Raw genomic sequence first — 27,247 nt, forward strand, 5'->3', positions numbered from 1 at the left:
TTCTCTTCTTGATTCACTGGGAGTTATGCACACATCTCTGATTAGCATTCCTAGAAGTTGCGCCAACACATCCCATATCATCAACAGGAAAATAATATATCTCCAAATCTATATGAAGAACAATCACCTCAGGGATTTTTCTCATAGGAAAGCAGGAAAGGAGATAGAGAGGTATATTCTCATCTCAGTGCAGTGGGATTCGTACATGTAACTTTCATTAAAACTCCTGTGAGTTGTATAAGTTGCTGAATCATAGAGATGAGATTATGCCCCTAAATTAGTACCAAGAATAGCCTGATTAAAAATGAAGTGTGTCCATCTGGCAGAAGTATAAGAACTCAAGCTGTACATCTAACAGGAAATGTAAAGGAATGAAAAGATTCAAAACCAAATGATCAGAAATACTCAAAAACATATTAGGTTCTTGGCAATAACGGCCAACATTTTCAAACACAGGTGCTTAAAGTTAGGTCTTTAAATCAAGTGGCCTGATTTGCAAAGGTGCTGTGTACTCTCAAGCCTCATTAACTTCAATGGGAGCTGTGTGTAAGAAGCACTTCTGAAAAATCAGAGCGCTAGGATTTAGGTACTTGACTTTAAAGCTCGCAAGTTTGAAAATGCCTTAAGATTTTCATGTTTGCTTACAATGCAGCATACAGTAGTTTGAATGTAATGCCTTGATTAAATACAGCTTCCATAAAGCTGTCACTGGAAGGTTTTCAGTTGTAGATGCATCAAAAAGTCATTGATTAAAAATACATACTGCTTCTGGCTTGTGGTAAATGCATTTTCTGGACTTAAAATAATGAATTTGAATAAAGGTTCCCTTCATGGTGTGAGATGATGGAATTGCCTGTAAGAAATGCTAATATAGCAGCAGCTAATAATCTGTTTACTTATAGTGGTGACATAAAACATTAATCATATACAGAGCTTATATGAATTTCTAGGTAAAGTCCAGAAACTGGATTATTTTTTTATCTGAGAATCTTCATCCTGGGATGGATCAGTGGATGGAAGGTGCTCATTTTCCCTGCTCACAGGTGGTCTGGTTTTGGAATTGGAAGGGTGTGTAGAAATATTGCTCTCCATATTTTGATAGACCTATATATTAGGAGGGGAAAGTAAGTCATATAAATTATTGTTTGCTCTAAACACAACAGAGTATATTAGCATCCAGTTTTCCCTCATAATACTGAATTTGCATATCTAAATTCACTGTAACTATATTAGCAAAATAGCAAGTAATGCAATAATGAATACCAGCTGTAAAGTTGAATGCACTGCAGTCACAGTACTGGAGAATAAATCTTTGCTAAGCACTCTCTTGTAAAGTTAATAACCATCTAAGACCATATTTTCAAAAGTAGTTGTATAAGTTGTGCCTGCCCAATGTGTGCAACTGCATTTACTAATTCACTGCTGTTACTAAGGGACTAGTTATAATAAAGCCACATGTGAATTTTGTGCATGAAAATGGATGCGTGCTCATGTTTTAGCAGATGCAGCTTAGCTGCCAGCATCTTGAACATTTTGCTTTAAATAATGTTAATTTGTTTGGGGGATAAAAATCCGTTTTCCAAACCATGAGGTCAAATTCAAATCCTGTGGAGAAAGTGATCTGATCCCCATCTGCCAAACAGGTGCATTTAGCCCAAAATTCAGCAAGACACTGAAGCATATGCTTAAGGATGTCCTTAAGTCCTATTGACGTGAGAAACTTGAAGAAAATCAGTCTCCTGGAATGCAAAGACCTAGGAATACAATTAAATATTTCAAGGGGCTGCGTGTAAGAGCTGGGTTTGGGTATTCCCTTGCACAAACACATGGACCGTCTCCTTGGCCTCCGTGACTATAATCCATTACATACCTTCCTTACTTTTGTTTTGGAGGTCAGGCAAAATAGATTGTTCATGACTGTTCAGGAGAGCTAGGCCTGGACTGGAGATCTGCCAGGCACCTTAACAAAGGTTCAATCCCACAAGGTACTGAGCACTTTGGCCTCAATGCAGAAAACCACTTCAGGATGTGATTAATTTTAAGCACCTGAATAGTCCCATTGGCTTCAACAGGACTAGTCCCATGCTTAAAGTTAAGCATGTGCTGATGTATTTTGCTGGATCAGAGCTAGAATGCTCTGGATTGAGTTGCAGGATTGAGCCCCTACTACATGCTTTCCCTTCAGATTTTCCAATGAGGCCATATGAATAAGACAGAACTTGGCCTCATGGTTGCACTCAATAAACAGCTCAACCATACGCAGTGTTGTGGTAGCCATATTGGTCCCAGGATATCAGAGAGAGAAGCTTGAAAGCTGGTCTCGCTCACCAACAGAAGCTGGTCTAATAAAATATATTTCCTCACCCATCTTGTCTCACAGGCCAGGTGTACATTTAGTTGCTATTACTGGCTCTTCTTTATCTTTGACCCTGGCACCTGTGAAGAACTGAGGCCAGATCTACTCTCACAGCACCACCTGCATCTCTGGACGGGTGAAGTCAGCCCACAAGTGGTCTTCTGAAGACCCCTGCTTTTAATGGAGAGGGACTGGATCATGACTGACCTCTCGCCCTACATCCCCACTGCTTTGGTGGAAGGCAGAAGGGCGTTGCCCTTTGAGTCACCTCCTCCTTAACTTCACCCAATACACACACAGGGAGAGGATCCCTGCTGCAACAACCCTAGTAGCACACATTACCTCATAAGATGAGTGCACTGGAGATTCATATGGTATGAACACTGAAACGGATTAGTGATTATATGTAATTCTTTATGTTTAATCTCTAGTAATGATCATTTATAACAGTGTTACCTATTGCACACAGTTTCCTAGCAACCAGTATCACACTGGTTATCTATCATTCTGTTTAAGTTCTTATAGTGCCCTCATCGCTGTAGAATCTGGGCACCTTCCAGAAGTGCCGGAAGTGACATGAGTAGCATTTGTCACATGTATAAGAACAAAAACATCAAGAAAATACTGGGGCAGCAACAACACATTTAGGGCTTGCTAATAACAGCCAGAAAATATGCTAGATGGTCTGTAACCGTTTTGTACATTGCTGCCATCTGAATTCAGACTGTGATAGTGCATCCAGGCTATTTTTCAGCAAAAATGTGGAATAGGAGCAATAAACATTCAGCCCCTGTGGGAAATTCTTCCCTGGGAGGAAAAATATCTCAGCTGATAAAAGGTGCAAGGGCAAAAAATGTCTTTTTTAGTTCAACAGTGGAATTTTGTCTCTGGACTTCAATGCAACCCTCCTTCAGAAACTCACGTGCAACATACAAACACCAGCCCCTTTGTACAGTTCATCACTTAGTGATGACAGTAGGTGCACTCTACTGAGCATGCTCAATGAGTCTATTGAGAGCTACAAAAGGAGAAGGGACCCTTTTTTGGTTAAATTAATGACTACTGTCAGCCTACTGCTGCAGCAAGGCTTAAGGCAGAAGCAGCAAGGTTAATTTATAATCAGCATAAAGCTGATCAAGGACACTCCATCCTTGAAATTTGTTTGGCCTGCTAAGTGCAGGAAGCCAGCTGGGAACCTATGGCTTTGAAAGGCGTTAGTTCATCTTTTCACTGGGATAACTTTTCTGGCAGGGAAAATAAGCTCCTCTAGGATCCTATTTGTCATATTCCTATTTGTCAGCATCAGGATAACACATCTCCATCTAAGGAGGGTGGACTATTGCTCCCTCCAGACCCTGTCAACATTAGTTCTACTGGCAGAGGGGGGTCATTTGAGAATGACATAAGGCTCTCCCTCCTCCAGGATTTAAGCATGTTGCACCCACAGCACTCCCAGCCCCTCACACACCCTGCAATATGTCCCAACTCAGATCCCCACATAGAGCAACCATCAGCATTGCCAGTAGACCACAAAGCCAGCTGCATTAGCTTTTACAAAAGGGGAACTAGTTTCTGTGGGCACAGAGAGACAGTTAGTGACCTTCCTGCATTGGACTGGAGAAACAGGCAGGAAAGAGGAAGTCTCTATGTCCCAGGCGGTTTATTAAAGTAACTCACAAAACATTCTGCCAAAAGGATTCCTCCTACATCTCAGCTCCGTCCTCTGTGAATGGCTCAGCTAGGGGAAGAAACCAGCTCCATGACATAATGGGCTGTCCCTGGGGATCCTTTCTAATGAAGTGGGTCAGCAATAGGAGCCATCATTTCCAAACACCTTATTATGGACTCTAAAGATACATTTAAAATACAGAACTGCAAAACAGAGCATTTTTTGTGTTTGCATGATTGCATACCGCTCCTTCTGCATCAGCCAGCTGCCGTGCTAAAAGGGAACGCAGCTGTGAAAAGGAAGGTCTTTTTCTAGAGTCCAGAGCCCAACAGGACTGCATTACAAAGTATCTGCAGGAACAAAAGAAGAAATATGTGACAGTTTGCAAAGAAAATGTATCAATGGTTAAATACTATGGTAACTGACATTACAGAAATGCCAAAGATCAACAGACTGTATTATGGAGTATCAGAAAGATATTGATAAAGAATTCAGGTTTGATTTATTTGTTCAGAAAGATAAATAAAAAGAATGAGAGTGCATACATTAAACTCTGTAGTTCACCCCTTGAAGTCAATGTCAAATTCCCTGGTGGACTTCACAGGGGGCAGGATTTCACCCGGGGTTGTTAGTTACTTATATTACATATCACTTATCATGTGAGATCTTAGCAATGTTAACATGATTCAGTTGGTCTACCCTCCACATTGAGACTAGTAGGAGAACATTTCCCTCCTAAGAAATGGTGGACTGTGTCTATGGGGCTGATCTTGCCTCCACTTTAAGTGAATGTCATAGTCATATAATCTCCATAGGGATCTTTATGGAGCATAATCCTGCAAAAGTCTTTGTAGAATTTATATGAAGTCCACACAGAGTCTTCACAGGAGTCCATGCAATGTTTATAATCTCTGCAGAAGTCCCTTGAGAATTTATAAGGTCAACATAAGACCTTGTGGGGTTTATAAGTTCCACAGAAATCCCTGCTGGACTCATAAACATTGTAATGTATATATGCAACTTCCCAGGCATTATAATATCTACAAGCAGAGCCTGAAGACATTGCAATGCCCATAGCTTTGCAATATGTGTCCTTGGCCTCATGGATATCAGCATGTCTACAGGCTGTCCCGGTAAATGTCAAAAGATCTGCAATGGGGAGCCCAGAGAAACCAAAATCCTTCCCTTTCTTTCATGCTCAATGTCTTGCAGCCCTCTGCCTTCTCCCCTCTCTCCTTTTTTGTCCCCTGGACTCCTCCCCTTTGGCAGAGCACACAGACACAGGTGTTTGCAAGGTGTAATCTCCATGGAATTTGAATATCCACATCAGACTCCATGTTGATTGTAATGTCCACACTGAGAAGCACAAGAGTTACAATGCCCCTGCATCTCTTGTCTCCTGCTCCCACCCAAATCCTTTTGTGTTATCACTCGCCTCTTCTAAAGGCACTGACATCTCCCTGGAATTGAATTGGACATGGCTGGGTTCAGTAAAAAAAGAAGAGAAAGTTAATGAGAGCTTTATTTAGTACACCTCTACCCTGATATAATGCTGTCCTCGGGAGCCAAAAAATCTTAGGTTATAGGTGAAACTGCATTATATTGAACTTGCTTTGATCCGCCGGAGTGCGCAGCTCCTCCCGCACAGAGCACGGCTCTACCGTGTTATATCGGGTCACGTTATATCGAGGTAGAGGTGTATCTAAAATGGATTTTGTGTAACCCTTGCTATAGAAAATAAACCCTTCTGCATGAATGGAGCTGAAGATTCTGAAATACCAACCCAAGAGGAAGTTTTCTGAGAATGTAAGGACCAATTGAAAACAGGTAGTAAACTGGTCTTTTCAAACAAATACAACGTTCATTGCTGATCATGACACTATAATAATTTCTGCTTCTAGACAAAAGCTACATTAACAAATATCCTGCACCAGCCTTAGAGAAAGACGTGATTTTGCCTGGAATAACTCTGTTAGGCAGGGTAGAGGGCAAAGGAGTGGAATAAATATAAAGATAGCATTAGGAAAAATAATTACTTGATTAACAATTAATCCCCACCCTATGCAGTATCCAGAACATACACTTACATTTCTTCTGTAGCATAAAATGGCTGGTCCATTTTAAATCCACTTTGAATGAGTTTGTAGAAGTTTGAATCAACCTGAATTCCAGGGTAAGGATTCACACCTATGAGAAATATTGTGGAAATATTAGCATACAGGAGGCTAGGGAAAAGTGGTGCTCTTCTGTTGTGATATAGAACATACCGAGAGAGAATATTTCCCACAGTAATATTCCATAAGACCAGACATCACTCTTAATTGTGTATATCCTGTCAAATAAGCTTTCAGGAGCCATCCATTTGACTGGTAACCGAGCCTGTACAAAGAGACGGAAAAGAAGCTTGATTAGTATTTTCTACACACAATATAGCCAACTCCTTAGAGCACTCACTGCCCACGTACGATCAAAGTCTGATTGCAGACAGAAAAATAGAGACTCATTTTAAATAGCTGCTGCAAACAGCTCATCGAGCTGTAGGTGAGGCTACTGTATGACAGGTTCTAAGATTGTTTGCCTTACGTGGGCTACATTGTCAGAGTCTTTACTTTGCTATGCAGGAGATTAAGGCCCCCTCTTACTCCTCTTCTTGATCTTGCTTAGAATATGATACTGGCCATGAGGAGGAGAGATGGGGCTACTCACTAAGGGTATGTCTACACTAAGGGATTAATCCGAATTTATATCATTCGAATTTTGGAAACAGATTGTATAAAGTCGAATGTATGCGGCCACACTAAGCACATTAATTCGGTGGTGTGCGTCCATGTACCGGGGCTAGCGTCGATTTCTGGAGTGTTGCACTGTGGGTAGCTATCCCATAGCTATCCCATAGTTCCCGCAGTCTCCCCTGCCCATTGGAATTCTGGGTTGAGATCCCAGTGCCTGATGGGGCAAAAAACATTGTCGCAGGTGGTTCTGGGTACTGCCTCACCCCTCCCTCCATGAAAGCAACGGCAGACAACCATTTCGCGCCTTTTTTCCTGGGTGAACACTGTAGACTCCATACCACGGCAAGCATGGAGCCCGCTCAGCTCAAGACAGCAGTCATGAACATTGTAAACACCTCGTGCGTTCTCGTGCAGTTTATGCTGAGCCAGGACCAGAAAAACGAGGCGAGGAGGTGGCGGCAACGGCAGCGCAGCGACAAGTGTGATGAGGACATGGACATGGACACAGAATTCTCTCAAACCGCGGGCCCCGGTGCTTTGGAGATCATGTTGTTAATGGGGCAGGTTCTATCCATGGAACGCCGATTCTGGGCCCGGGAAACAAGCACAGACTGGTGGGACCGCATAGTGTTGCAGGTGTGGGACGATTCCCAGTGGCTGCGAAACTTTCGCATGCGTAAGGGCACTTTCATGGAACTTTGTGACTTGCTGTCCCCTGCCCTAAAATGCCAGAATACCAAGATGAGAGCAGCCCTCACAGTTGAGAAGTGAGTGGCGATAGCCCTGTGGAAGCTTGCAACGCCAGACAGCTACCGGTCAGTCGGGAATCAATTTGGAGTGGGCAAATCTACTGTGGGGGCTGCTGTGATGCAAGTAGCCAAAGCAATCACTGAGGTGCTGCTATGAAAGGTAGTGACTCTGGGAAATGTGCAGGTCATAGTGGATGGCTTTACTGCAATGGGATTCCCTAACTGTGGTGGGGCGATAGATGGAACCCATATCCCTATCTTGGCACCGGAGCACCAGGGTACCCAGTACATAAACTGCAAGGGGTACTTTTCAATGGTGCTGCAAGCACTTGTGGATCACAAGGGACGTTTCGCCAACATCAACGTGGGTTGGCCGGGAAGGGTTCATGATGCTCGAGTCTTCAGGAACACTACTCTGTTTAAATGGCTGCAGCAAGGGACTTACTTCCCGGACCAGAAAATAACCGTTGGGGATGTTGAAATGCCAATAGTTATTCTTGGGGACCCAGCCTACCCCTTAATGCCATGGCTCATGAAGCCATACACAGGCAGCCTGGACAGGAGTCAGCAGCTGTTCAACTACAGGCTGAGCAAGTGCAGAAGGTGGTAGAATGTGCATTTGGCCGTTTAAAAGGTCGCTGGCGATCGTTACTGACTCACTCAGACCTCAGCCAAACCAATATCCCCATTGTTATTTCTGCTTGCTGTGTGCTCCACAATCTCTGTGAAAGTAAGGAGGAGACCTTTATGGCGGGGTGGGAGGCTGAGGCAAATCGCCTGGCTGCTGATTACGCGCAGCCAGACACCAGGGCGTTTAGAAGAGCACACCAGGAAGCAGTGTGCATCAGAGAAGCTTTGAAAACCAGTTTCATGACTGGCCAGGCTACAGTGTGAAATTTCTGTTTGTTTCTCCTTCATGAAAACCCGCCCCCTTTATTGACTCATTCTCTGTAAGGAACCCACCCTCCCCCTTCCCCCAGCTTGCTTTCAAAGGAAATAAAGTCACTATCATTTAAAAATCATTTATTCTTTATTAATTGATTATAAAAAGAGGGAGAGAACCCGGGTGGGGTTTGGGAGGAGGATCGGCGGGAAGGAAAAGGCCACTAAAAAAAGGTTAAAAAAATGACAGCCTTTTGCTTGGGCTGTCCACTGGGGTGGAATGGGAGGGTGTACAGAGCCTCCCCCCTCGGCGTTCTTACACGTCTGGGTGAGGAGGCTATGGAACATGGTGAGGGGGGAGGGGGGTTATACAGGGGCTGTAGCGGCACTCTGTTATCCTGCTGCCATTCCTGAAGCTCCACCAGACACCGGAGCATGTCTGTTTGCTCACGCAGCAGCCCCAGCATTGCATCCTGCCTCCTCTGATCTTCCTGCCGCCACCTCTCATCTCGAGCGTCTCTCCTCTCCTCACGTTGGTCCCTCCTGTCCTCACGTTGGTCCCTCATGTCCTCACGTTGGTCCCTCCTGTCCTCACGTTCACTGGCTTCTTTCCTATACTTTGAAACCGTGTCCTTCCACTCATTCAGATGAGCTCTTTCACTGCGGGTGGATTCCATGATTTCTGCGAACATCTCATCTCGCGTCTTCTTTTTCTGACGCCTTATCTGAGATAGCCTTCGGGATGGAGGAGGGAGGCTTGAAGAATTTGCAGCTGCTGGAGGGAGGGAAAAAAGGAGAGAATTTTTTTAAAAGATACATTTTGCAGAACAATGCTTATACTCTTTCACGGTGACCAACACTATTCACATTACATAGCACATGTGATTTCTGTGCAAGGTCGCATTTTGCCTCTTAATATTGAGTGCCTGTGGCTTTGCTGCTAGAGATCACAGACGCAGGTCCGGGCAACAGAATTCGGCTTGCATGCGGCCATGGTAAGCCATTGTCTTTCGGCTTCTGCGCCCTCCTTTCCCACATACCAAGCAAAGCCCGTTGAGTGCTGCGGTTTTCCTGTTAACCTTCAGCAGCAGAAAACAAACTAACCCCACCCCATCCAATTCTCTGGGATGATCGCTTTATCCCTCCCCCCACCACGTGGCTGGTATCAGGGAAGATCCCTGCAGGAACCAAACTAACACCCCCCACCCCGCCATGAATTCTCTGGGATGATCGCTTTACCCCTCCCCCCACCACGTGGCTGGTATCAGGGAAGATCCCTGCTAGCCAAACGCGAAAAGCTCTGGGCCAATTCCCCCCCTCCCCCTGCGCTTGGTTAACTGCAGGGAAGGATTTCTTTTCAGCCACAGGCAAACAGCCCAGTAGGAACGGCCACCTCTGTCCCCTTAATTAAATTCCCATATTTCAACCAGGTTACCATGAGCGATATCACTCTCCTGAGGATTACACAGCGAGATAAAGAATGGATGTTGCTTGAATGCCAGCAAACACCGGGACCATACGCTGCCAGGTTTTGTCATGCAATGATACCAGATTACTTGCTGCAAGCATGGCGCGGTCAAGTGTCCTACCAAGGAGGACGGAATAAGGCTGTACTGCCCAGAAACCTTGTGGCAAAGCTTTTGGAGTACCTCCAGGAGAGCTTCATGGAGATGTCCCTGGAGGATTTCCGCTCCATCCCCAGACACGTTAACAGACTTTTCCAGTAGCTATACTGGCCGCGAATGCATCCCAAGTCCTCAGGGCAAAGTAATCATTAAAAAACGCTTGCTTTTAAAACAAGTTTTATATTTTAAAAGGTAAACTCACCTGAGGTCCCTTCCATGGGGTCGTGGTCTTGGATACTGGCTTGGGAGGGTTGGGAGGGTACTTCAGTCAGGCTGAGAAAAAGCTCCTGGCTGTTGGGGAGAACGGAGTGCTGGGTGCTCTCCACAAGCTCGTCGTCCTCCTCCTCCTCCTCTTCCCCGTCCGCAGAATCCTCAGGTGTAGCTGAGATTATCCCCGCCTCGGAATCCATGGTCAGAGGTGGGGTAGTGGTGGCAGCCCCCCCTAGAACTGCATGCAGCTCGACGTAGAAGCGGCATGTCCGCGGCTCTGACCCGGAGCGACCGTTTGCCTCCTTTGTTTTTTGATAGACTTGTCTGAGCTCCTTGACTTTCACACGGCACTGATCTGAGTCGCTATTGTGGCCTCTCTCCATCATGCCCTTGGAGATTTTTTCAAAAGTTTTGGCATTTCGTCTTTTCGAACGAAGTTCTGCTAGCACTGAATCCTCTCCCCATATAGCGATCAGATCCAGTACCTCCCGTACAGTCCATGCTGCTGCTCTTTTTCGATTATCGGCCTGCATGGTTACCTGTGCTGATGAGCTATCTGCGGTCACCTGTGCTCTCCACGCTGGGCAAACAGGAAATGAAATTCAAATGTTCGCGGGGCTTTTCCTGTCTACCTGGCCAGTGCATCCGAGTTCAGATTGCTGTCCAGAGCGGTCACAATGGTGCACTGTGGGATAGCTCCCAGAGGCCAATACCATCGAATTGCGGCCACACTAACCCTAATTCGAAATGACAATATCAATTTTGGCGCTACTCCGCTCGTCGGGGTGGAGTACAGAAATCGATTTTAAGAGCCCTTTATTTTGAAATAAATGGCTTCATTGTGTGGACGGGTGCAGGGTTAATTCGATTTAACGCTGCTAAATCCGATTTAAAGTCATAGTGTAGACCAGGCCTCTGAGCAAGCTGACGGGGATGGGGAGTGGAGAAGACAGGAAGTGGGAGGAGCTCTGGTTTGACAGCCTACTCACTGACCTGAGTAGCCAGCGGGGCACACATGTGGACTGGGGTGAAGTAACTTGCTCCAGCCCCAGAGCAATGAGGAATCAGGAGAGGAGCTGTGAGTCTCTGACACAGTTTGTTCTCTGGCCTGCTCCTGGGCTAGTGCAGCCCCTCACTTAGGGCAGGTTGTAAGGTTACAATCTAGCTTTATATAAAGAGAGAGCTGCTCCTCTTTGTCTTGCTTCCAGGGCAAAAGGTGTCACCTGGTCACACACCCCTCCTGGGTCTCAGGTTACGAAGGCACCACCATAGCATATGTACAGAGCACTGGGCAGCCTCACCTGCCCTGAAGGCCTCAGCAAAAATCACACATCCAGCTCCCACCACCCAAGAATTGGTGCAGTAAACAGGGAAATGAAGGTACACACAGTTTTAGTATAGGACAGTAAGACTCACATGCAATGTAACAAGATGAATAAAACCCCACTTTGTCACACCTGAGAAACCCCATCCAAGTCCTCATTCTCACACAGATCAAAGGAACCACCCTGGGTGTCCCTACGAATTCTTAAGTGTGGCCACAGAACTTTTGTTTTCTATCCTTACTGATCCCTGTCCTCAAAAGCCTCCCCAAGCCTTTACATTAGTCTAAAATAATACATTCATTAACAGAGCAAGCTCTAATTATCCCTCCCCCCCCCACACACACACACCAAAAAAATTCCTACTCCGGAGCTCATGTTGAAATCAACGATGACTCAGCCTGCATTCTTTTCTAAGATCTTGCTTCCCTCACTCTTCTTCTCTAGTATATGAAACAGAGTGGGTTTTATAAAGTGCTGGTTATGCCATATTGACTTAGATACAGTGATTTCCCTGGAGCTATTCTGCTTTGCACCAGCCGAGGATCTGGCCCACAGTGTCGTATTCTTAAATTAACTAATGTTTAGATTACTATACAAACATTTGCAGGGTCCAGCCCAAATCTGATTAGGCTAATACCAAATCTACTATTTTCATTTGCCAAGGCAAGAAAACTTTTTCAGTGACACAGTGAGGTTACTCTCTATCCCACTGTATATGCATTTATCAGCTCAACAGTTCCTTATACTTTTTACAATTATGTGAAAAATGTAAAGTGGGCGTGAGCTTACATTGCCTCTGATGACGTAGTTAGAGTCATTCATTATATCTCTTGCTAGGCCAAAGTCACATATTTTCACTACTTTTCCACAGGTCACTAATACATTCCTGGCAGCCAGGTCTCTGTGAATACACTGTAAAGAAAGAATGGATTAGGGTTGTGTATTGTTTTACAACAGATGGAAGTTGTTATTCATTGTTTTTGGCTTCATCTGCAAAATCTTGCACCTTTCCCTGCTCAAACAACTTTATCTGCATTAATGGAAAAGTGAAATAGCTTGGTTTTGCAATGCTAATATGTACAATGGAAGCCAGGATGTCAGAACTAACGTCATAGTTACTAGTTGTTTATGGAATAATATACCTGTTTATTATGAGGAATGGGAGAAGGCTGAGATTAGAGCGGTGAGTGGTTTATTTAATTCTCTCCCCAGCAACTATCATTTCAGAAGGGAAAAAAAACAACAGCAGAAATACAGTTTGATTATACACTGGATAAACCTAAACCTTCAAAGGGCACCAGAATGCTAATACATAGCTTGCGCCACAGATGTTTTCTGTTTGACGGCTAGAGCCCACCCACCCCCCTCTTCACTTCTGCAAGCAGAAGGAACTGAAGCCTGTATATCTAGGCTGGGAGTGGGAGAGGGCACTGCGGTAAGGGGTGGGGGTTGGAAGTTAGCTATTCTCCACGGCATAATCCACTACTCCCCACAGACCCAATCTGTAGTAATGTGGATAGGTTCATTCTCTATGCTGTGGAGACACAGACACATCCTAAGGTTTGGTTTTATAGTCAGAAGTAATCAGGGAACCGCAAGCAACATGGCTTCTATAGAAGTGGTTGGGCTGACATCTGCAAGGTGCCCTAGCAGCTGGGGAACAATGAGTAGGCTTAGGTCCTCAGCACAAAGGTCCTTGTTGCTCCAGCAGATCTCCCAGGATATCTGTATGGCTCACCAAGAACCCATGGGTTTAAGAAGCTGAACCTCTGACCCCTTCCACTAAGACAAACTCTGCCCTGTGACAGAAGAATGAGGCATTTCCAATCTCCCTTAGAAAGGAGGACATAGCCCTTTAAACTCTACTTAATCTTATTGGAGATCGGTGGCCGATTAATGTACAGGCCTATGGGGCCCGTGCCCAGGGTCCCCAGCCTGAAACATGGGCGCCCCTGTGCCCCACACCCTCATCCCGCTCCCCAGCAAGAGTGCTGGGAGGGAGGGCTGAGGGGACTGCGGGCAGAAGTAGTGCGGAGGGGCCCCCACTTGCTCTGGTCCAGGGCCCCACAAAACAATCATCCGCCTCTAGTCACATATGCATCAGACCTGGCTCACACACAGTCAAGCCTTAAGGCACAATCTAGGAGTATTTTATTTTGGTTATTTTAAAACCTGTAATAAAGATATGGTTTAAACCTGTCACTTCACAGTTTTCTATTTCAGATGGCCTGCTGCTAATTTGATCTATCTTTCTATTCTTTACACACTAAACATTGTTCACAGGTTAAACATACCGATTTTGACTCAAGAAACTCCATTCCTTTGGCAACTTGATATGAGAAGCAGAGAAGATCTTCAAAAGTGAGCATATTGAAGTCCTCCTCTTCATACACCCTTCTATTGATATATTTAATTTCTTCTGTAAAACATAAGCAGACCTTGGGCTTGTGACTACCTGGAGACACTCGGGAAAGTGAAGATGAATTAACTGAAGGTGTGAAGCTGAAGTGCAGGAGTTCAAGTGCACTAAACCTCTGGGTGGACACACTCATTCAGAAGTAAAGTAAAGCAAAGTTTCTGTAGCTTAATCCCTTTCTCCATTTATCTCAATAAATCATTACAATTGGCTTGTCTGATACAGTATCAAGAAGCATAATCAGTGCATTGTGCATTTATTCTTCTCACACAGATAAGGGGAAGGCGTCAAGAGTAGATGTCTTCAAAGTCTAGAACCACTTTTATTGTTATTATTTCTATTACTGATAATAAATACATCAAATAATTGTAAGCAAAATCCTGAGATCCTTACTAAACATTGGCTTAGTCCTTATACTAGCAAATTCCTCTTGACTTCGATAAGAGCAGATCAAGAGCTAAGGCTTCAGTCAAAATTATAACTAAACTAATACACGTAAAATACAAATTGTGACTTTACTTTTATTGTTATTGGCAAAATTATGAGATCCTCTCTCTCTCTCTCTCTCATGCACATACGCACACACACACTTACACTTACAGAGGTGATACTGATGTGATAGCTGTGCAGCTTATATGATAAGATGCATTTTTCTTACATCTATAACCACCTTACCTGTTCTCTACCAACTAGTCCATCTCCGCTGGAACTATAGGCCTTGTTTATAGGAGAAGGCTGCACTCAATTAAATTAAGTAATTTTTTTAACCAATTTAGTTAAGCCATTGCAATACCCTGGGTGGACTCTCTTCTTTTGGTTCAAGTGTGGCATACTTTTGATTAGTTTAAACTGATTCCTAATCAATTTAAAAATGAAATCAAATAAGAGTGGCAACCCAGTCTTTTGCAGCAGTTTATGTAAGTTTCCTGCAGAAAAGGACCTGGGGATTACAGTGGATGAGAAGCTGGATATAAGTCAGCAGTGTGCCCTCGTTGCCAAGAAGGCCAATGGCATATTGGGCTGTATTAGTAGGAGCACTGCCAGCAGATCGAGGGAAGTGATTATTCCCCTCTATTTGGCTCTGGGGAGGCCACACCTGGAGTACTGCATCCAGTTTTGGTCCCCCCATGACAAGGGATGTGGACAAATTGGAGAGAGTCCAGCAGAGGGCAATGAAAATGATTAGGGGGCTGCGACACATGACTTACGAGGAGAAGCTGAGAGAACTGGGGTTATTTAGTCTGCAGAAGAGCAGAGTGAAGGGGGATTTGATAGCAGCCTTCAACTACCTGAAAGGGGGTTCCAAAGAGGATGGAACTCAGTGGTAGCAGATGACAGAACAAGGAGCAATGGTATCAAGTTACAGTGGGGGAGGTTTAGGTTGGATATTAGGAACCCTATTTCACTAGGAGGGTGGTGACGCACTGGAATGGGTTACCTAGGGAGGTGGTGGAATCTTCATCCTTAGAGGTTTTTAAGGCCCGGCTTGACAAAGCCCTGGCTGGGATGATTTAGTTGGGGTTGGTCTTGCTTTGAGCAGGGGGTTGGACTAGATGACCTCCGGAGGTCCCTTCCAACCCTGATTTTCTCTGATTCTATGATTCTAAGTCAGTTTTCACACCTTTCGTTAAACCCATGCAACTTTCTCACATTCATGAGGCCAAATTCCAATGTTCCAAATCTCTGAAATAGGCCTTTAAAAAAAATCAATCTGCCATCAAAATGTTTCCGTCTTTCCAACCATGTATGGAATTGCTGTTCCCACTCCAAAATAAATTAAAAATAAATAAATAAATAAATAAAAAGATGTCCCTACATTTTTACTATAATCTAGGTCTATTGATTTCTCTCTATTTCTATACACATCTCTAATACAAACTAAGCAAATTTGTTTTTTACAATTGTTACTCAGAAGAAAATGCTTAATTTCTCACCTTCCTCCGAATATAATGTAATCCCGTTTGATCCAGAGATCAAATCTGAGTCTTGCCTTAGTTGCATTCCTCCAAAGTCATCCATTCTACACAATGAAATATATGAACCATTTTTTAATGTTGTCCCTTGTCTGGAGTAGGGGGCATATTTAAAAAAGTTGCATATTTCAAATAAAATAATCATCTAAAATGTGAACTGCTTTGTAATGAAAAGGGCATCAGTTACTGCCATTACAACCTTTGGCACTGAATTATTACTTATTATACATCTAGCATGACCCTTTAACATGCCAAAATCCACAGAAGGGGTTTCATGATGCTTGCAGTGCAATCAGAAGAACTGCAGCAAAAATAGGACTATTTTTTAGCCAATTCCCGGTGGGTTTCCAAAGATTGGAGTGTGATGAGCCTAGAATTCACTGGTGTTCTTTGTTAAAGGACACTCCTCAATTCACTCCTTAAGCTAGATTTGTTTATTTACATACTGGCCCCAATCCTCAGCTCTTCAAAGGAATTACTCCAATTTACAGAAGTTTTCTTTGCAAAGAGTTCCGGGACACGTGCTTGCAGGGAGTTGTATCAGTGCAAGCGCATGACTGATAATAGGTTACTTATAGTTCAAACTGTTACTGAACATTTTACCTGGAGTTTCGATCCAAATGGAAATTGTGGTAAAAGCTGAAATTGTGCTGTTTGAAGATATCTGTCCACGTCCGGTGAAATATTTCTCTTTTGTTCCTTAAGTAGTTCAGCAGGTCACCATAGCAACAGTATTCAAAAATCAAGTAAACTGGTCCTGAGATAGTTTATGGAATGAATATCTATTACTGTCCGGGTACTGGATGTACTGAAGCAATCTTTCTGGGGGGAAGGAGCGCCTCCCTGGTGAAGCCGTAATGAACCCTCATTTTCTCCCAATGTATGGTCTATATTAAATGCCTGAACTTTATACAATTTCCATATAAATAAAGTTGAGATAGAGTCCAACTGCTTTTGGGAAATGACATAATGGCTTTTGGGGGGATGGCAAAGAACGTGGTTTTCCCCTAAAGCCCAGACCCCTTCCTCTGAGAGTGTGAGAGACTTCCTGGGACTTTGGACATATACACTACTCCCTCAAACTGCTTGCTGGAGAGAAAAGCCCTTCTGAATCGGCAGCTTTTCATATTGCTTTACCCACATGCTGTCATTACATTTGGGACCCTGCTTAACAGTATTTTTTGTTATGACAAACTGAGTTACTCTTAAGTATCAGGGGGTAACCGTGTTAGTCTGTATCTACAAAAACAACTAGGAGTCTGGTGGCACCTTAAAGACTAACAGATTTATTTGGGCATAAGCTTTCATGGGTAAAAACCTCACTTCTTCGGATGCACAAAAGCTTATGCCCAAATAAATCTGTTAGTCTTTAAGGTGCCACCAGACTCCTTGTTGTTTTTGAGTTACTGTTGTTTGATTTAAGCCACTTTCATTCATAGTGTTTTATTATTTTGTCCGTACACTCTAGCAATCAACTCTGTTCTGATAATCTAGAACGAAGGTGCTGACATATGTGGACATACTCATTGGTGGGGCATTTTGAGTATATTTACACAGCACTTGGGAGCAAGCCTCTTGACCTGGGCTGACAGACTTGGGCTTGCTCTAAAAATAACTGTGTAGACAGCACTTTGAAGTTGCAGCTCGGGCTGGAGCTCAGGCTCTGAATTCCCCTTATCCTCCCAGGCTTAGTCGCGAAGCTAGTCGCAATGATCTATTTAACTTCCCTCCTTCTTTTTTCATGACAGAATTATTGTTCTTATGAGCTGGGGAAATTAGATTTCATTGTTATTATTATTTCTGCCTTAAAATAATACCCATGACTCAAATCTTCCCTATTTTTTAGAATGATGGATGTAACAAATCAATTACAAATACAAACGCCAGGTCCTGCTCACACTATATAGCTTTCTTATCCTCTCTCTGTTCAATAGTATGACTACATTACTTAAATTGTAAGCTATCTGGGGGCAGGGCTCATCTTTTTATTCTGTGTTTGTACAACAGCTAGCACAATGGGGTCCTGGTCAATGACTGGAGCTCTTGGGCACAATACAAACAATAAATAACAACAGTAATCCACAATCTTTCCCCTCTTATTTTTTTCCCACCCTCACTCTATTCTTCTGTTCACTCCCCTCTTTACTTTTCCTTTCTCTTCCCTTCTCTGCTTCACTCACTCCTCATCCTTCATTCCACTCTCTTATTTTCATTTCATTTGTTAACCCATCTCCACTTCCTTTCCTTTCCTGTCAATCCGTCAGGCTATCCAGTCTTCTTTGCCCCTTAGCATTGGTCTTCAAACAGTTTTTGTACCATTGTAACTATTTTGGTGATTTTCTACTGCAAAAAATAAATAGGTACAACCCCCAGTGTGGACACAGTTATATTGACATAAAGGTGCCTTATGCCAGTATTCCTTATTCCCCTTTCCTCACAGGAATTAACTGTTCCAGTATAAACACATTCATCCCAGTATAACTGCATCCACAGTAGGTGCGCTGTGCTATTTTAATTCTACCAACTATACCAGTATAGTTAAAGTAGTACCATTTTTCTGTGCAGACAAGCCCTTAGATTCTCTTTTGTTTTACCCTCACTTTATTTTCTGCATCTGGGCCACTGCATAGCACAACATTGGAAAAACAAACAAACCATGGGATTTGGGATTTATCAGGATTCACAGATGTTTCATATTACTGCTAATGGCCAATTTTTGAGGTATTTGTATTCCATTCATAAGTCTTCTTTACGTTGATTTAGGTTAGTATATTTCAATGTGGTGTTTATTACCTGATGTGGTGCAAGCCCCTAATAGATTCACAATGTTTTCATGGCTTCCAATATGAGTCATCATTTTGAGCTCTGACATTAGAGCATCTTCTTCAGAAGGGTCAGATTTTTCTGTAAATACAACAGCAGCACAAACTTAGAAAAATATTTACAGGATAGAGTTTGAAACCTAAAAAGTTTAGGTTCTGTGTGGCATACAAAGCTTTCCTTTTACATTAATCCCATTGATATAAAGCTATGACTGTGTAGAAAATTGTTCTAAAGAGTAATACTTTAAGATAAATAGATATTCTATCTGCTATATATCACAGCTGGAACTCTCTCTCTCTCTCTCTCTCTCTCTCTCTCTCTCATTGTGTTCCAGCTACAAGCTTTATGAGATGATTTCGTGGTCTGGAAAAACAGATATTATGAAAGTGACAAAATAAAGAACAGTTGGCAGATTCTGACAAGTAGCCAGAATTTGCTTTAAATATGAGACAGGGAGACAGATATAGAACCAAATTCCTTTTTAAGTTTATATTGCTATAAAATTGAAACAGATCAATAGGGCTACTTTGGATTTAAACAGTTGTAACTGTGAGCAGAATTTGGCCCATAATTTTTCCCTATTGTCTCTCCTGATTCAAAACTGGATCATGCAATTTTGAGGAAAACCATAGCTTACAACTTAAAATGATATGGAATTGTCTCAGTCACAATATAGAGAAGCAGTACAACTACTGACTCATAACTTATTTCTCATTTACGCAATTCCCTGCATTTTGATTGGCTGAGGGAGTCTATGTCTATGATTTCTCATCCACATAAAGTATACAAATAATTGTATTCCAGTTGGCTAATAAAGGCCGTTAGCCAATTAGTGTACAATCATTTAAATAATGACTTTATACCTGTTTTTCAATAAATGTAGAATCATTTGCAAACTGACCTCATCTAACGCTAGATAATAAATAAATAAAATAAATAAAATTTACTTTATTAATTTAATTACTCTTAGTTAGAGAGAGAGGAACTAATAACTCCTCATTATGCAAGAGAGGGGAAGTATTGGATGGGTAAGAAACTGAGGCAGTCATGTCTGTTCTGAAGGCAGTAGTCCATGGAGATGAGGGACCCATAGTAGCCAATCAGAGAGTAAGGGTGAGAAAATGGAAATTATATTTCAGTGTAACAACAAAATGAAGGTGTTTTCTGTTCACTCAGTAAAAATGATACCTGTGCTAATAAACATCTCCTTTGCATCAGAGTTCATTTAGCCCAAAATAATGTCACTTTACCTCATGAACAGGAAGCACTCTCTCTATATCAATCAAATATAGAAAGAACTTTTAAAAAGTTACTAGAGCTAAAACTTTGCCCTACCACAGCATGAAGGGGGCCAAATTGCATGGCAGAGCTGGTTTCTCCAACGGGAGAGCCTTTCTAGAATTCGGAGGTGGGAAACCCTCTTAGGACTGGCCCTGTGAGAAGCCCTCTCAGGGCTGACACTACATGACTGTTAAGCCCTGCCTTCTCTTCTGGATGGAGTCCATATTTCCACCTCTGAATGCCATATATGGCAGTTGGGGTACTGGGTGACCATATCACAGGAGGCAGGACCTCACCACATCCCAATGGTTTGATGGGGCAAGTTCTTTCCAGCTGTGGAAAAGCTGAGAAACTAAATGTCCTGCAGAGCAGGGAAGACAAGACCCAGCTGGGTAATGTGGACTAAGACAGCATCTGTGAGTAGCAGGTCCACAACAGAGCTGTTAGCTAGGCTCCCTCCAGATCCCTGTACCCAAGTCACCAGAGCTGGTCAGCCACACTGGGAAGAGAAGGATGTATCCCATGAAAGGATGCTGTAGCAAATATGCAACCTTTGCCATGTGGGAGGCCCAGGAGTCCTTCCCTTGAGGGGGAATGCCTCCCAGTGCCCCCCAGGAGTGGCAGAGTTCTATCCTTTCCCATACTATTGGTTGTGCCTTAGAGACACACTCTAGAATTTAGTTAATACATGGAATAAACTACAAAATGCAGCAATAAGAATATGCAAAAGGAATAACTTTTAGAGCTAAGTAAGTATTAAAGTATAAAAGGACAGTGAGGTGCAATTGCTAAGGGAATTGATTTAGAGGGGCTTCTGGTGCTGTTTCTATCTTAAAACACAAACAATAAATCACTGCTTGTGAGAGCAGTATCTCTCTGTGATTTACTGTACCTTTTAGCATTTTGACTGCAACTTGGACTGAAACTCCTGTTTTACTAATTCCATAAGCTGTCGCATTCACCACTTTTCCAAAGGCACCAGAGCCAAGTGCCTGCCCTACAAGACAAAATGAGTTAAGATGATTTCTAGTTTAGTGCAATGCAAACTAATATGATGACTTGATCGTTTACCTAGCAGATTGCTCACCAAATTCCAGATTTTCTCTTGGAAACTCCCATTTGAGATCATATTCAAATTCACTGAAATCAATGTAGATGTACTCATTATCTGAAGGACCAACTATCTGTATCATTTGCATTTGGCTTTCATATCTAAATTGCTTCAGAAATGGAAAAATTGTATTAGTCCAATAGAGAAATAGATTTCCAACAGAGGGGAGTGGAGAGCATTCATTTAAGTTTTTTGCTTTTACCTTTTTGTATTTATGAAAAATAAATATAAGCAAAACAGCTATAAATGGAAGGCAAAATCCAATAGTTGCATAGAATGAAACATTATCTTGGAGGGAAAAAACAGCTCCTGTAATTCAAAAAGATACATGTTACTAAACAACGAATCAGAACTGGAATATAATGTTAGGTTACGAGGAACAGAGTCAAATCTGTCGTGTTTGTATTATCTCCACTATTTTCCATTCCCTTTTGGCCTGAGCCTGAGAATTGCTAATGGGAATTACAGGTGATCAACATCTCTCAGGTAGCCAGATCATGCCCATCAAACCTCAGTACATGAGTAAGATCCTCTGTATGTGGATCGACCAACTCCCATATGAAGGAGGGTTCAGTTGCCTCTGGAGTAGAGGTGATCCAAGGTGCAAAGATTTATGCAGAGGGAGGGGCAGGGTCTGGGTGGCCCAGATTTGGGTGAGGGTGGAGCTGGGAGAATACACATTGTTCCCCCTTTACACCACAGAGCTTATCATGTTGGTGATGGGAAGATACCTTTAATGAGGCTCCAGGGACAGCTGCAGCCTGGGGAGTCACTGGTAATGTAGCTATGCTGCCAGGTAGCAAAGGAAATGCTGGGGACATGGAGCCAGAGTGAAGGCAAAAGATCTCCACATAGATGCACCTGATCTGCTTTGGATCTCTGGTCGGCACCATGATCCATTCCACATGGGACAGACTGACAGCCCAAAGTGGAATGAACAGAGAGGAACCCCTAAGAGGATAGTCATAAATATTTCTTCCCCTTAGCCCCCTCTTGTTTATTCTACTGCAGGAAGACGTGTTTAATGGAAGTATAACCATTGACTTCAAATGTCTTTGGGTCAGGGCCTCAATTAGCACTGTAAATGAGTTGTATTCATAACAAAACAAGATGGGCAATACTTATAAACTGGGTAAGTCTGAAACTTATTTTCATTCAAAAAGTGAATGTTATATGACTCTTTAACCCCTTTGACATCATTGTTCAACCAGATGCCATTATGGCATGTTGCCCAGATCCCTGGGAATCTAAAGACAAACAGCCAAACAAATAAGAAGTCATTCCAAGGTTAACTGCATAACACCTGCCTCAATGCAGATATAATATAAAGAGCCACCAGTTAACTGAGGACCAATTACACCAAACCTGCTTAGAGTATTGCTCTGCTATTGCCTAGTTAACACCATAATGCCAAAATTACCAGGTCTAACTTTTTCATCATACAGATAAATACATCCTTGCCCATTCAGAAAATTAACACCAGCATACAGTGTGTGCTATCCATACAGTTTACTCCAGTGTAAACTAATTATGTTTGACACATGCTTACATAAATTCATTGTTCATTAAATTCAAAATATTAGACATTAGACGACTGGATTCATAATACTTAAATGTATTCTACACATGTTCTCATAGACATTCCAGCCTATGTACACCATTAATCAGTGCACATCACTACCAGGCTGGGTGTCAGAAAGACAAATTAAAATGACTCAGTAACTAATGGTATTAAAATCGGAATTCCCTGCCTTTTCCTTGTTATATTTTTATGATTTTAAGACACTCAAGGTGAAAGTGTGTGACCTTCTCTCACAAAAGCAGGCTGACTCTGCTACCTTCTACTCTTCCTTCTCTGTCTACTTCCTTTTTTACTATAGCTGCAACATGTCTTCTGAAGGTCAAAATTGAGCAACTTTAATATCCTTTATGACACAATATAGTGTGTATGTGAAATGGTACCGGGTAATACCTATCACTTGTGGTCAATACGTTTACTGAATTAAGACAACATCTTGTCTCTTCAAGACAAAGGAGATCTTTATGTTCAAACTGAATAAATTAAATATTTGCCCTATTCCTAAATAATACTGCATGTTATTTTCTGTAGCTCAAATATTTTTCCTCATGCAATATCTATGGGCTGTAAATCTTTAGTCTCAGAGAAGACATCCGAACAGAACATGACCTGATAGCCACGTTGCTTCTTCTTTGTAATCAAACATAAAAGGAGGATCTCATATATTTCCATAAGCAAAAAGGGCTGCACATCAATTTGTAACTTAATTTCCAGGGTATAGCTTACTCATAGGAATAAAAAGCAGGCCTCTAGATTCACAGGGTGTGATTGTGCAGCTGACTTTAATGGAAGAGTAGTCTGCTTTGGGACTGCTAGATTTGGTCCCAAACACCATATCACTGAACTTAAGAAAAAGATCATGCCAGACGAAACACACATTTTACCCACAATTCCACTCACAGTCTGTGTGGAATCCTATATTTTAGTTGCAAAGAATATTCAAATGTGAACCAACAATACAGATGATAACATAGTTTTCTCTTTGTAGTCTTTAATTAACTTGAGATGGCCTGCACTGTCTCAGAAGCGGTACAGTACCTTGTTGGTTAATGAATCTCTTCGCACAGGATGAGCCAACAGAATTGTTTGCACAGCACTCAACAGAAAAGCCTATCACTGTATCCTGTATATCTAAAATGCTGCTGGAATGCCAGGACCCAAAGGTTTTCCTCTCATGTGTGTCATTCCAAATCCCTTCTGTGATTTCTTCTGTACAACTAAAAAGAAATGAGGTCCAGTTATGATTGTTACAACTTGCACAGGGTTTTGGGGAGGCCAAATCATGAGAGGTGGCTGATGTTTGTGCTAGAGAGGAGAGTATTGCTGGGCTTGATTTTCACTATATTATTATACATGATGATATATACATCTACATACATTATACATGTATACATTAGATAGATAGATAGATAGATAGATAGATAGATAGATAGATAGATAGATAGATAGATAGATAGATAGAGTCCAAAGCAGACTGCGAAGAGTATCAAAGTGATCTCACTAAACTGGGTGACTAGGCAACAAAATGGCTGATGAAATTCAATGTTGATCAATGCAAAGTAATGCACTTTGGAAAACATAATCCGAACTATACATACAAAATTATGGGGTATAAATTAGCTGTTACAACTCAAGAAAGAGATCTTGAACTCATTGTGGATACTTCTTTGAAAACATCCAATCAATGTGCAGCAGCAGTCAAAAAAGCAAACAGAATGTTGGGAATCATTAGGAAAGGGATAGATAATAAGACAGAAAATATCATATTGCTGCTCTGTAAATCCATGGTATGCCCACATCTTGAATACTTGGTGCAGATCTGGTCGTCCCATCTCAAAAAAAGATATATTGGAATTGGAAAAGGTACAAAAAGGGCAACAAAAATGATTAGGGGTATGGAACAACTTCCATATGAGGAGAGATTAATAAGACCAGGACTTTTCAGTTTGGAAAAGGACGACTAAGGGGGGATATGATAGAGGTCTATAAATTCATGACTGGTGTGGAGAAAGTAAATAAGGAAGTGTTAATTACGCCTTCTCATAACACAAGAACAAGGGGTCACCAAATGAAATTAACAGGCAACAGATTTAAAACAAACAAAAGGAAGTATTACTTCACACAAAGCACAGTCAACCTGTGGAACTCCTTGCCAGAGGATGTTGTGAAGGCCAAGACACTGACAGGGTTCGAAAAAGAACTAGATAAGTTAATGGAGGATAGGTCCATCAAGGGCTATTAGCCAGAATGGGCAGGAATGGTGTCCCTAGTCTCTGTTTGCCAGAAGTTGGGAATGAGCGACAGGAGATGGATCACTTGATGATTACCTGTTCTGTTCATTCCCTCTGGGGCACCTAGGGTGACCAGACAGCAAATGTGAAAAATCGGGACAGGGGGTGGGGGGTAATAGGAGCCTATATAAGAAAAAAAAAAAATTGGGACTGTCCCTATACAATCAGGACATCTGGTCATCCTAGGGGCACCTGACATGGGCAACTGTCAGAAGACAAGATACTGGGCTAGATGAACCATTGGTCTGACCCAGTATGGTTGTTCTTAAGTTCTTATTATTATTGTGGGGGTTGGGAGTAGATGCTGGGTTTTCTTTTCATTTGATTTAATTTTTAATTTTGGTAAAGGCATCTAGAGCCAAGAATAGGTATTTTTTTGTATATTATGGTCATATCCTGAGCTGGTGCAAATCAGTATAACTCTGTTGCTTCCAGTGGATCTGTGAACGTTTATGTCCGCTGAAGAGCTGGCCCTATGACTCTAAATAAATAAATTCAAAGGATATTATCCAGGTTCTGCTCCCAGCCTTCCATCTGGGTTTCACTTTGACTGTTTCTCCATCACTCTGCCCACTAATCCATTTCCGCTGGGGCTACTTCAAACCCTCCAGAGTTTTCAGAAGCTTCAAAATAGCTGCCATTTAAAAAGATTAACCTGCCATAAAAATATTTATGTCTTTCCTCTAACGCATACAGTTTCCTCCTCAAAATTAGACTTGATTAAGGCTTAGAATGGAAAACATTCAGTCCCAAATGAGAAGCAAAATTTAAGTCTAATATTTAGAAAGAGGAATTTTATACCAAAGGAAAGAGGAGATTGCCACATTTTAATGGGACACACAACACTTTTTCTAGACCTACATGTTCCCAAGACATTGGGTTTTAGAGTCTCAGCATTTTATATATGAAAAGCTACTTTAAGAAATATTTTAAATTTACCAGTTATATGTTTTCCTCTCCTTTTGATTTCTGTACAATTAGACTCATAGAAAGAAGTGGACTTGGATGCAAGGATAGAAAAATTATCATAATATTTAAAAACAACTTTCTAAATATTTTAAATCTCATTCATAACATTCCATTAATATATTTGACCTGGTACCTTAATTTGAATGTAGGATTATTTTTGGAATGAGCTTTTTAGAATGAGTAAAGTAATGTCGACACAGTGCAAGAAACACCCTGGTACCTTGAAGTTTTAGGGCCTGATTTAATCTCCATTGCAGTAAATGGAATGACTCATTGACTTCCTTGAGCATTAGATCAGATCCTCAATGCACTTCCAGGTACTGAAATGGCTAGATAAACCAAAAGAATATTTTGACACTTTGATGTATTCCCTGGCAAATCCACTGGTCCTGATACTTTGATTCATTAGGACCACTAAATGCACCAAGGAAAGCTTATATGGAATCCAGTATTCATACTGGGACACTGTGCAATTAAATTAATGTCTAACTATTGCTCTAGACACAGCTGTGTTTATTTCAATATAAAGAGCTTCAGATACACATGCTTATGGGCCTGATGTTGCTTCTATTAAAGTCAAGGAAAAACTCTAATTTAGTCTGATTCATCCCTGTACCAGACTATTATTTTACATGTACCCCAAAGTTCATCTTACAGTATCCTAGTCACTGGCTAGTCTTTATTTAGCCAAAGAAACATCACAAATAAGAATATAGAAATAAAAAAAAAAGGGCAGAAAATGTCTTTATTTACTTAGAAGAATCGGGTCCTGGACATTTCCTCCAGGTCCAAGATGGTGCAGGGTAACTATCAGAGAAGCAAGAAATATCTTTTGATGTTGACTGTATTGTTACTTCAGGTTTCCCTGTAACAAACATATCACAAAAAAGTTTAATATAATACTTTAGTCAATAATACAGTTATGTCTATAGGGTTACACCCAGAGATGCTGGAACAATTTGTATAGTGGAGGGTGCTGAGAGCCACTGAACCAAACTGTAAACCCTATATAATGGAAACCACTTCAAGCCAGGGAGTGCAGCAGCACCCCCAGCACCCCAAGTTCCAGCACCTATGGTTACACCACACCCAAAATGATCAAAATCTACTTAGGTATTTATAAAGCATCCCATCATCAGGGGCCATGTTAATCTCCATAGCACCCCTGTGATAGGTAAGTACTGTTATTTCCTTTCTATGTATAATGGAATGGAGACAGGGAAGTGAAGTAATTGACCCAAGGTCTCACAGTGAAT

At 42.0% G+C, this 27,247-nt stretch overlaps 1 protein-coding gene across 1 annotated transcript in view; it reads right to left on the minus strand.

The window, feature by feature from the left end:
- Window positions 1-969: 969 nt before the first annotated feature.
- LOC112124037 (receptor-type tyrosine-protein kinase FLT3) overlaps window positions 970-27,247 on the minus strand; it is a 53,948-nt gene continuing 27,670 nt past the window's right edge. The window contains exons 10-23 of the mRNA XM_024222582.1: window positions 26,745-26,856; window positions 23,770-23,948; window positions 21,355-21,461; window positions 21,129-21,261; window positions 20,934-21,038; window positions 18,731-18,841; window positions 16,541-16,694; window positions 15,899-15,984; window positions 13,843-13,967; window positions 12,338-12,460; window positions 6,293-6,404; window positions 6,113-6,212; window positions 4,270-4,375; window positions 970-1,104 (exon numbers count right to left, since the gene is read on the minus strand). Coding sequence (XP_024078350.1) covers window positions 970-1,104; window positions 4,270-4,375; window positions 6,113-6,212; window positions 6,293-6,404; window positions 12,338-12,460; window positions 13,843-13,967; window positions 15,899-15,984; window positions 16,541-16,694; window positions 18,731-18,841; window positions 20,934-21,038; window positions 21,129-21,261; window positions 21,355-21,461; window positions 23,770-23,948; window positions 26,745-26,856 — 1,688 coding nt within the window. The remainder of the gene's footprint in view (window positions 1,105-4,269; window positions 4,376-6,112; window positions 6,213-6,292; window positions 6,405-12,337; window positions 12,461-13,842; window positions 13,968-15,898; window positions 15,985-16,540; window positions 16,695-18,730; window positions 18,842-20,933; window positions 21,039-21,128; window positions 21,262-21,354; window positions 21,462-23,769; window positions 23,949-26,744; window positions 26,857-27,247) is intronic.

The sequence above is a fragment of the Terrapene carolina genome, unplaced genomic scaffold, assembly GCF_002925995.2.
Source record: "Terrapene carolina triunguis isolate 2854851 unplaced genomic scaffold, T_m_triunguis-2.0 Scaffold139, whole genome shotgun sequence".
NCBI lineage: Eukaryota > Metazoa > Chordata > Testudines > Emydidae > Terrapene > Terrapene triunguis.